The 12,328-nt window shown below is 36.9% G+C and overlaps 1 protein-coding gene across 2 annotated transcripts in view; it reads left to right on the top strand.

Annotated features, from left to right (window-relative positions):
- Positions 1 to 12,328, top strand: part of lsamp (limbic system associated membrane protein) — a 713,842-nt gene that overhangs the window by 497,930 nt on the left and 203,584 nt on the right. The window contains exon 2 of one of the 2 annotated variants that reach the window (XM_053507446.1): positions 5,404 to 5,482. In XM_053507446.1, the coding sequence (XP_053363421.1) occupies positions 5,404 to 5,482 (79 nt within the window). Of the gene's footprint in view, positions 1 to 5,079; positions 5,483 to 12,328 lie in introns of those variants that run through there. The other variant, XM_053507445.1, reaches the window with a different exon arrangement.

Here is a 12,328-nt window from a genome sequence, read left to right as displayed (position 1 = left end):
AAATACCCCAGAATATGTTTTATATTTTCAGTTCCTTAAAGAAGTCAGACCGAAGGTCAGATTTTCACTGATCTAATGTCCGTTCCTTGTGTTCCTTGACCCAAGCATGTCTTTTCTCCTTGGTAATGTTTTCTTTGCCACAATTCAACCATGGCCTGGCTCACACAGTCTCCTAGGAACAGTGGATGTTGCTAAAACGCCTGCTACTTAAACTCAGAGAAGCCTTTATGTGATCTGTGGTGCTGTTAATCAGTGGTTCCTGTAGGTTGGACATTCTAATAAACTTATCCTCTGCAGCAGAGGTAGCTCTTGGTCTTCCTTTTTTGGAACAGTCCTCATGAAAGCCAGTTTCATCACAGCATTTAATGGTTTTAGCTTCTTGCGTTCTTGAGATTTTCCGGATTGACTGACCTTCATTACTTAAAGTAATGATGAATTGTCTTTTATCCTTTACTTAACTGAGTGTTTCTTGCCGTAATATGGATTTGTACAGTAGTTGTAGTAGCACTTATAGGGATATTGACTTTGTACACACCCTTCCTCTGCATAAAATAACTGATGTTTGAAAGCACATAAAAATAAATAAATGTCACAGATTAACTCTTGATAAGGCCAACAGTGAATTTAAAACCATTCTAGGTGACGACCTCATGAATCTGATTAGAGGATGCCATGAGTGTGCCAAGCTTCATCAAAGCTAAATGTAGCTACTTTGGACAATCTTTAATATAAAACATATGCTAATGCTTTTTTTTGTTTGTTTACTGCATCATTTTATGTGTGTTCTCTCATAGTTTGGAGGTCTTTATTATTGATGTACAATGGTGAAAATAATACAAATAAAAAAAAAAACACTGAAGGAAAAGGCGTAGAGAATAAAAAATAAGAGAAAATGTCATTTAAAACAATGGAACATTTATTTTTATTTGTAAAATGGCCAGTAAGCATAAATTAAACCTTTCTCATATTCTTTATAGTCATTATTTTTATAATTATTTTTACAATAATTGTTTTTTTTTATTTAGCGTATAGGCTTTGATGTGTCATGTATTTTTTTCTATAACTAAGAATAAACATAAAATTTAATGAATTCCCTAGAAGTAAAAATAAATACACTGGAAACATTATCATTATTTGTTATTTATGTTTAATTTTAATTATAATTATAAATAATTATGAATGCCCTACTCTACTGTCTTGAAGACATTGGAAAAGTTAAAGGTGTACAAAGCTCTGACATTGAAGACTCCTTCCATACATACTAAATGAGCATCTCTTTACCTCTAAATCTGTTTACATGACGCGTCCTCTGTACATGTCTCTTTAAACAAGATGTTGCTATAGAAACTGTGATGTAATGGTCAGGACAGCTGGAAAAGGAAATGTCAGAAATAAGTTTAAATAGAGGAAACATGTCTAATCATGCAGTTAACTATATATATATATATATATATATAGGCAATATATAATAATATTATATATTAATTTATTTATTAAAGAAGTTTTAAAGAAGACAACAAGTTTGTGGGGGACAATCACAGCCCAGGTGGCTCGAAGCCCACTGCAGTCGTTCCTGTCAACATTTAGCGAGTGGACGCCTGATCACTGACAATCGACAAATAAGTTGTCACTAACTTGCAGAAGAGACACACCTGTCTGTGAGAACTGTACACACACTCATTCACCAACACTATTTGCACTACAGGAACTCAGCTGAGAGTTATTGCCACGCCCCCCATACAGTCCTGACCCCGCTCCTAGACATTTACACATGTTTGGGCCATTAAAGGAGTTCCTGGGAGGCCGGTGTTTCAGATGTAAATCATGCAGGCGGTCTGATCATGGCTCCGGCATACCCAAGTATGGTGTTACTCTGGGATAAATGCATTAGTGTAGTAGGGTAATATAGAGAGAAATAAACAATCAAAAGTCCAGTTTTGACTTGAACACCCCTTGTAAAAAAAAATGCATAGGAACAGAAAGTGCTCTGGTTGCCAGTTTAACATAATGTATAGTCACAGACAATATTCTTTGCAACAACAGCAAAGCGGCAGAGCGGCAGAGCTCCGAGTCCCATCCTGCAGCGCGTGTACAATTCCCTCCAGGCCTCCATGGATTTCTAATCCTTCTGATTGTTCCTCTTCTGAAAGATCATTTGTTTTGGTACAGGAAAAGAGCTGCGGAACCATTAAACCCCCGAAACCTACATAATGCCCTTCTTTAATTGCTGTTTGCTTTGTCGGTTTCAGAGGCAGCAGTAAAACGCAGGGCCTGTTTCATAAACTGTGATTTATTAAGGCATGAAGTTCATTTGTTTTATGAGAGCTAATGAAGGAGCGCGCAGACGTGCAGCGTGAGGACGAGGAAGTAAGTGTTAGTTAAAGCGTGAGGAATTTAAACACAAATAGTTGGCTTGAAACATTAAGCTAGACTAATACTTTTTAATAATACACTTTTTAAAGAAAAGCAAGGCAAAACTTTTTTTGTTCAAGTGTGTGTGTGTGTGTGTGTGTGTGTTTCTTAATAATTATGGCTTATAGTCCTGTACTATTATTTTACTCACTAGAGTCTAATGGAGTTTTCGAAAGATGCAGCTCGTCACAGTTGACTAGCACGACGCAGAACAACCATAAACTCAGAGCGCTTTGTTTTGTTTTTTATTTATTTATTTATTTCCGATAATCCTTAATTCCTTATTAGTCGTGTGCGACGGAGAAGCATTAACAACAACGAACAATGCAGCTCCGCAATCACAAACCAGCCCTGCTTTCAACGTTATTCATCATAAAATGCAAAAGTAAATGATAAGCAGGATCAAAGTAGGAAATAAAAAAGCGTGGAACGTCCATAATGCTTATTAGGTCGTACGTTGTAGCAGGTGTAAACACTGACGCTAATGCTACAAAGAGAAGCAAGGCAAGACTTTGTTGTTCGAGTCAGGAGGCGGAGCTACAAAAACAAGCGTTTTGAAGCCTTTTAATGGATAATCAGGCTTTTTTTTTTTTGTTGCTTTTTGTTGTTTCCAAACACTTCAGGTTTTTTAGTAGAACGTACTTTTATTAGGATATTCTTGTTGCTAGCCAAGGATGTTTCCAGAATGTTCCTTTTGCTTTTTAGTCTCGGAAAAAAGTAAAGTACTTCGACAGTGTGTTGCAATGCTGAGAATCACATGCAATAAAACGTAACCTTGACTCATAAACAGTCCTGTTTTTGTGACCGAATCATTATAGCGCCCCTGATTGTTGTCATGGTTACCATACAACTTGTTTCCAAAGTACGAGGAACAAAAAACATATGACCTAGAAATTTACATGAAATGTTTAACCAGATCTCTTGAATTATTTAAACATTAACTTTACATGAACTCGACATAAAAACGTCAACTCTCTGACGAAAATATCTGACATCTGTCCTGATGTTAAGGTCTTTGCTTGTAATGAGTTTCTTAATAATTAATGTTTAGTGTTACAGGAACAAATTACAGACCAAAGACTTCAATTTGTATGCAAAATATCTGTTTATATATTTTACTAAAGTACTTAAAGTATTTAATAAATGTTTAAGAAATACAATTCATTATTAGCAAATAAAGTGTGCTTTTTTCACTATTTATTTATTTGTTTGTTAATTTGCATGAAGATCTGCATAATTAGGCAGTGCTAATGAATTAAGTATTTACCCTCTATAAAAAAGGATTGTCTTTTACTGCAATGCTTTTTATCATGCTCACATCAAGGCGTGGGGGGGGGGCTTGTTGTTGTTGTTGTTTTTAATAATTTGCATAAATGCGGGGTCTTCTTTGCTCATTAGCATAAAGGACTGATTTTATTTATCAGCTAAGGAGGTCGGCTTTTTATAATTGTTTTGCATAAAGGTGTGCTTTTGTCACTCATTTAAATAAAGGCATGTTTTTCCTGAAATAATCATTATTATTCATTAAGGGCTTACGGGTTTTTTTTACTTTTTAGTGTGTTTGCATCAAGGTGTGGTTGTTATTGTTGTTTATCATAATTTGCATAGAGGTAGGCTAGTTTTTACAAATTAAAAGACTTGCTGTTTATTATTGTTTTGCATAAACCCGTGCTTCTGTCACTCATTTACATATAGGTGAATTTTATGCATTGAGCATTATTATTTATTAATGGGTTACGATAATGATTTAAATACAATACTAGGAAGCTGCTGAGTACAGTAGGTAGTGATAATTAATTAAGTATATATATAATTGTTTTGCAAAAAGTCTGCTTTTGTTAAATAAAAAAATATTATTATTATTTTTGTGGTATTGCATTGAGAATTATTATTGATTAATTGGTTAAGTTAATTATTTAAATACAAGAAACTAATAATTAGGTACTGCTAACTAATTAAGGTTTATATCAATTATATAAGGTTTCTCTTTTACTGCAGTGCTTTAAATTAAGTTTGCATCAAGGCGTGGTTGCTGTTGTTGTTGTTGTTGTTGATTTTAATTATTTGCATAAAGGTGGGTCTTATTTGCTGATTTCTGTAAAGGACTGTTTTTTATCAGCTTTTTATTCATCAGCTTTAAAGGTTTGCTTTTGATTATCGTTTTACATAAAGGTGTGTTTTTTTCTGCATTAAGAATTATTATTCGTTAATGATTTACGAATAATAATAATAATAATAATAAATAATAACAGTACTTGGAAGCTGATGATTAGGTAGTGATAGTTCATTAAGTATTTCCCATATTTAAAGTTTCTCCTTTACTGCAATACTTCTTAGCGTGTTCGCATTAAGGCCTGTTTTTTGTTGTTGTTGTTGTTGTTGTTGTTTATGATCGTTTAAATGAAGGCGGGGGTTTGCCAAGGCGTGAACGCTAGTATCCCGTTGCCTTGACGACCTGGAAAGCGTGCCAATAATCTCGCAGTGTGTGTGTGTGTGGGGGGGGGGGGGGGCCAGTACCGCGCGCAGCAGCATCATCAGCGGCGGGAGCGCGAGCGAGCGGCAGCAGCGATGTATAGCGGGGCGGCGGGAGCGCGCGCACAGACCGCAGAGAAAGAGAGAGAGAGAGAGAGAGAGAGCGAGCGAGCGCGCGCTCAGGACTCACTCAGGCTGTGCCTCCTCGCGCGGCGAGCGGCGCTTCAGCATCACGGAGCGGAATCTCTGCGTCTCTCCTCTGTTTGTTTCTTTCTTTCTTCCTTTAGAAGAAAAAAAAAATCCCAAAGTTACGTTACGACGTTTAATATTTTTTTTAAATCCTAATTTCAGGACGAGTGCAGAGCTTTTTATCACCATTATTCTGAGCACTTTTTTTCCTCCTCTTGTCTTTCTCTGGGATCTAAACCGCACGCGTGATGTCCTCGCGGAGGAGCGCGTGCTGCTGGTGCCGCTTGCACGCGACCCTGTTCCGACTGCTGTGTGTTCTTCTGCCCGCAGGCTTTCCCGCGCGGAGCGTGGACGTGCAGCGCGCGACGGACAACATCACCGTGCGCCAGGGAGACACAGCCATCATCAGGTAAGAGACAGTGTGTGTGCGTGCGTGCGTGCGTGTGCGTGCAACTTTTGCGCTTTTTGCGACTATGTGCTTTTTTCCCCCATAATGCTCGGTGTCACTTCTGTTTCGGATGCTGTGAGTCAAATACTTACGAGTTTCAACATAGGGTCATCTTTTCTTAGGTAAAAACTATTTAAAGCATCATTCCCATCATGCCATTTAATATTGGAGATTATGTTTAAAATATATATTTTTTATTTTTTAGTTAAAAACTATTCAAAACATCATTTCCATCATGCACTCTAATAAGAAATAGAAAATCCCACATGCTGGTGGAAAATTACATATTAGGTACATATTAGACTTGTGCTGGACATCTTGGCATCTTGTCTTCTGGGTTGATCTGCATGCACTTCATCCGCTGTGCTCCTGCTGAGAAGGGGAAAAAAAACAGTTTGCAAATAAATATAAAAAATCAGAAAAGCATGATAATGCCATCTGCCATCCAAATGTCCTAATGTTGTACTGGACAGCACGGTGCCTTTTTTTTCTTCTTCTTCTTTTTTTTTTTTTGTCCCCTAAATCCAAAAGCAGGATCTGGGAACCTCCAGGGAGCAGTGAAGCAGAGCCAATGGTGAAGTTAACTGAAATCTAATCATCATTTACATAAAACTATCATTTGTAGTGGAAAGTTCAAGAACAAAGGTGAAACACCAAAGGCAAAAATGATGATTTTGTTTAATAATTAAAAAAAAATTAATACAACTCCTCTCTTAAACCGTGTCAAAACCCAATAGCAACATGTTTGTTTTTGGCACCATCATATTAACTAAAGCATAACAATGTAACAAGGCTTAAGCTCCACCCACTTCACTATCACACCACAGCACAGCACCCGCTAAAGTGTAAACACCTTAAACCAGATTGTATTCTTTAAATCGTTTCCCTTAAATTCAGGAGTTAAAGTTTAAAATTTTTTAACTTATCCATAAAATGCTACAGTGACAGAAAAATTACGAATGTTGTCTTTTAATTGTTTGATTAGCATTACATTTTAAAACATTTTAAAAATAAATCGATTTTTTTGGTTGTATCAAGTATGCAAAATGTGTACATGTTAAACTACATGAAGCCTCATTTTTTCAAATGAAGTATGACCAACAAAATACTTTAAGAGAAACCAATTCACAGACAGACATTTGTTTAGAAAAAAATTATATCATGTTTTTCATTCTGATAAATAAACAAAATGTTTTTCTACTATATATATATATATATATATATATATATATATATATATATATATATATATACACAGTGAGGTCAATAAGTATTTGATTTTGCAAGGTCTTTTACTTATGGACGGTCTACAACTTTTCAGCATGGGTGCATTTCGACTGTGAGAGACAGAATCTAAAAAGAAAAATTCGGAAATCACATTGTATGATTTTTTGTTTGAGGTCGTTAGCCGTCATAAAGACACCTGTGCACCTCACAATCAGCCAAAGTCTAAGTAGATACATGGGGTATCAATGATGCTAAGAACGGTGAAGAATTAGCCCAGAACTACACGGGAGGAGCTGGTCAATGCCGTGAAGAGAGCTGGGACCATCCTTTCCAAAGCTACCTTCAGTAATACACTAAGACGTCATGGTTTAAAAACTTGCATCACACGGAAGGTTCCCCTGCTTAAGTCAGCCCATGTCCAGGCCCGTCTGAAGTTTGCCAGGGACCATCTGGATGATCCAGAGGAGCCATGGGAGAAAGTCCTGTGTCAGATGAGACCAAGGTAGAACTTTTTTTGGAGGAAGAAGAATGATGAGTTCTTTCAGTTGATCATCCCAATAATACCATATCTACAGTGAAGCATGGGGCTGGAAGCATCATGCGCTGGGGGTGTTTTTCTGCACAGAGAGGATGAACAGGGCCATGTATTGTGACATATTGGGCAAAAACCTCCTTCCCTCAGTCAGAGCATTAAAGATGGGTCGTGGCTGTGTCTTCCAACATGACAATGACCCAAAGCACACAGCCAGGAAAACCAAGGAGTGACTCCGTCCGAAATCTGGCTGATAAGCGAGTGATCAAAAACTTATTTGACACAGTATTTCACAATTAAATTGTTAAAAAAAATCATACAATGTGATTTCCTGACTTTTCTTTTTAGATTCTGTCTCTCGCAGTGGAAATGCACCTATGCTGAAAATTGTAGACCCTCCATGATTTCTAAGTAAGAGAACTTGTAAAATCACAGGGGGATCAAATACTTATTGACCTCACTGTATATATAAACTATACTGAGCATGTCTGAGATTTTATTTATTTACTTAAGAATTAAAGATTTATGATTTTAAAATCAAATTTAGAATTTTAACTTTTCAACTTGAAACGATAAATCTTGAACACTTAATGAGCTGGTATAAAAAAAAAAAACATGCACTACAACATCCCTGGGAAATTTAGCCAAATTTTTCTAACGAAGAAAAACAAGAAGGTTTAGCTAGCTAAAACATAAAGCAAACTATTTCCGTCACTCACTGATCAAACACACAAACAAACAGTGATCTTCTATTTTTATTTTAAATTGATTCATTACCATGATAAAATGTATGAGCTATTGTTAGCTAATTATTAATAATTGAGTTTAACCCAGGTGACTCAGTGGTTTAGTGAGCAATGTCAGATTACTTAACATTGACAGGGTCCGGGTTCAATTCCCGCCTAGGGTCTGTGTGTGTGTAGTTTCCCCAATGCTAGGTGAGTTTCCTCTGGGTACTCCAGTTTCCTCTCACAGTCCAAAGACATGCAGCTTAGGTTATAATTGGCGTTTGAGTGTGTATGTGTGTTCCCTGTGATGGATTGACACCCTGTCCAGGATGCACCCTTCCTCATGCACTCAGTCTCCTGCGATAGACTCCAGAAAAAAAAAAATCACAAAAGTCTAAAATTAAAAAAAAAGTCTAAATTATTTAATTTTCTTACAGAATTAATTTCTTACTACATTTCTAAAGTACTTTGATGAGGTCATTATAAAGAGGTGAAACTAACGATATAGCCTATAATCTTATGTTAGCCCTTTTTGTTGTTAGATGATAAACCAATGTCATTTACTATAGCTGTCGGGGTTTTAATGTCCAAATCACCAGATCTAACCAGGACATGGTTAAGGCATGGTGACTGATTTACAACAAGCAGCTTCATGTACAGGATAAACTCTAACCTTGAACCCTAACCGTCCCTAATGCATGTTGAATTAATAAATGCAAAGGGCGAAAGTTTGTGATCGCTAACATGTCAGTCGGATCGAGCTGAAAACGATCATGAGCTTTAAACGTGCGCCGATCCCCTGGTGCTTCATTCCTGGCACGAATCCTGACAGTGAGGTGATTCTTATCCATTATAGTCAAGTCAGAAATCATCGCTCCGTCTGAGGAATATGAACGTTTTTCTCACCCTGGTTTGTTCAGCTTCTTCAGGACAACATGAAGGAGAAGACCGGTTCAGAGTACTTAAGGTGATCGGCGTGGCTGTGTTGGATTCTTTTGGGCTGTTTGGGGAAAAAAGAAAAAAAAAAAAAAAACATGTTCTGTAGCTTGGTCTTGGGCAATTCTCACCCACCAAGAGCTTCTGGCTCCTTCAAGGTCTGATATCGGACCTGTGTTTGTACTGTCCGCTCTAACTTACAGAAATCTGACATAACTGTTCAAACTCTGCCGGAGGTTCTTCATACTGTATTAGACTTGGAACGAAATCAGATGAAGCTGCCTCATCAAATTTTATTAATTTATTTACATACTGTATTTACATGTCTTTCCAAATGTTACTTATTGATCGCTTGTTTTGCTTCACCAATATTTCAACCCTCTCTATTTTAAAAACACATTAAATTTACTTTATCTCATCTATTGGATAAATTTTTAATTATACTGTATATAAATTTGACACTTGACAACTGGCATACTCAATATGTATGTCCTTCCATCATTAGTCAGTTGTAATAGTCCTTATTTATTTATTTATTTTTAAACACTGAGCAGGTGTAACAAGGCAGAGAAATTTCTCTTTGGGATTAATAAAAAATTCTGAATATGGCAAACCTGGTTTTACAGTAACCACCTGTTGTTTTAATAGTAATAAAAGTCCCCAGTTATCAGTTTCACTTAAGCTAAAAACACTTATGTTGTTTCAAGCATAATTTCATATTAGTTACTTAATGCATGGCCGCTTTTATAGTGTATATATTTAACTCAACAAAAAAATGTCAGGTCAAAAATTTATAAGTATGTGATTAAGCATGTGATTTAATAATAATAAGAGCTCTACTTTGTTGTTCCTTAACATGAAATCAGGTCACCGGTTGGCAAATTGCAAAATTATGCAATTATTATTATTATTTTTAATGCTCTGTACGAAGCTGATAATGAAGCTGATTAAAAAGCTCTATTTGTAACCATATTTAAGTTGCAAGTTATGACATTTATATTATTAAAAAACAAACAAAAAGAAAAAACATGAGCACAAACTTCTGGGGAAATAAATAAAAAGACTTTATATCTAAGAGATTGTGAAATGTGCTGCTTTTGGAAGATGAAATCAACAAGTCGCAGGTAAACTGGAGATACTGTAAAAGGATACTAGAAAACATTCAGCACTACAGTATGATTCAACATCAAGTACACCGGAATAAAACTTAGAGGTGGGTGTGCTAACTTTTGCACATGTAGCAACGCTGCAACTGAACAGCCAGTGAGTTGTCACCACGGCTTTCTTCATTATAATTACAAGGTATCATCAAGAGCAGAGGTTGTACTTTAAGCCCTTATTATATGTAAAGACAGCTAGGTGTCTCGTTAAATAATTTCCTGATGTCCTCGTTAGCACCTGCAGGTTTTAACCACAATTCTCCATCTTTCTGTCAGTTGCCTTGTTCGCTTCTCTCATCTGTTCGTCATCTGCGAGATGCCTTTTTACCTTTTTATCTGAAACAGCCACTTGACTGGATTGCTGCTTTCATTCATCTTTTTCATCCTTTTTTCTGGTTCAGGTTGTAATTAGATGACTAGTGGCGCTTACATTTCAGCTACAAACGATATCTAAGGACGGTGTGAGGCTTGTGTGTCTCAAAGTGGATTTAAGAGACTCTGAGGGATCTATCTCTGAAGCACATCCAGGGCATCCATGATTTTTTTCCTTTGTTCTGGAAATCACAGCCTGTTAATATCATAGTTATTATATTTAACAATTAATGTAATAAACATCTTTTTAATGGGTACATTGAAAACTGAGATTATAAGTCACGGCACTTTGGATCTACTGTGTCCTTTTGGTGCGAGGCTAATAAGGAATAAAAAGTTTAAAAACCCCTGGTGTAATCAAAAATTTAAACCAAACATTTAAAACCAGTCTGTCTGTGACTGAGTAAACAGGTAGACAATGACCCTGGATCTGATGCTCCCGCCACCATGCTTTACTGTAGGGATGGTTAGTCAAGAATAACAGTATTTAAATGACTACACTATGTATAATTTTAAAGTTTAAAATACAGTGAAACCTTGGATTACGAGCATAATTCGTTCCGGAAGCGGGCTCGTATTTCAGAAAACTGATGAGACTTGCTTTTGCTTTACACGCGCGCGTACACACATACAGACACAAAATAAAATGTTTTACGCACACACACATGGTCACAGTGTTATAGTAAACAGTACACGCGTGCATGGATGTTGATTATACCAGTAAGAGACAAACTTTAAGACCCAGCAGGGGAGACAATTACCCACAATTTTGCAGCACAAGAGGGAGAAAAACCACTGGCTCAGTTGTGATCACGTGACGTTCTGCATCAAAACAAGAAGTGCATGCGTGATACATGATACTCAGGTCTTGTTCGTTTTCCAGGTCAAAATGTATTAAAAATCTTTGCTTGTCTTGCAGAACACATTTGCAAATCGCAATCCGAGGTTCCACAGTACATGAGCCCTGGGAACGTACGTTCACTTCTTATTATTAACAACAAACTTAGCGTGCAAGGTTAGCATGATTCAGCAAGTTAGCTGATCCTGTGATGACTTTAAAACACTGAAACTCAAATGTCCAGTTAATTAAAGTGTTCCTAATATAATTTATTCACAGCGCTATAAACATACTGTATAGCTCCGTCATTTCTGTTTGGCTAATGCTACAATTGCTGGGCATTGGCATTCAAAACGCAAGCGAGCGCTGATCGCTAGTCCGTAAATCAAAGTTCTCAGGCACTACTTGTGGAGGATTAGCCTTTGCCATTGTGATGCTAATGAAACCTGTTGAGTTGGTTTGAGAGGCAGATTCGAGGTGATTCTGTATCCTCTCTCTCTCTCTCCCTCTCTCTCTCTCTCTTTCTGAAAGGTTCCGACATTTCTCCACGTAGCAAATTGTAATTCTCCAGACCTTTTGAGGTTTTGTTAAACTAGATTTGGAGGCCCTGCACAGCCTCGGGGCGCATTTCTGTATTCATGAGAAGCATCGGCGATGATTAAAATGAGGTATGAGAGTCTGTGTGAGGCCGGTTTGTTGTGTACGGTGGCCTGGAGGAGTCAGCTACACCCTGTTCCATCTGCCTCGGGCTACGGTGGAAATCTCATGCCGTCTGTCTTCTGCCTGTGTCTGCTGCGCTTTTATAAACAGCGCTAGAGGACGTACAGAAGTATGCGTACTGCGTGCAGAAGAAACAAAAAAATCTGTTTGGTGAACACTAGTGTCCTGCACATCCTGCTTGTATCCAGGAGTAATTCAACAAAAAGAAATCAGGAGCCCAAAAAACTATTTAAAAAAAATGTACAATTTAACATTATTATTATTATTATTATTATTATTATTATTAATTGAGTT

The sequence above is a fragment of the Clarias gariepinus genome, chromosome 11 (assembly GCF_024256425.1).
Source record: "Clarias gariepinus isolate MV-2021 ecotype Netherlands chromosome 11, CGAR_prim_01v2, whole genome shotgun sequence".
NCBI lineage: Eukaryota > Metazoa > Chordata > Actinopteri > Siluriformes > Clariidae > Clarias > Clarias gariepinus.
This window is presented reverse-complemented; position numbering and strand designations above follow the sequence as displayed.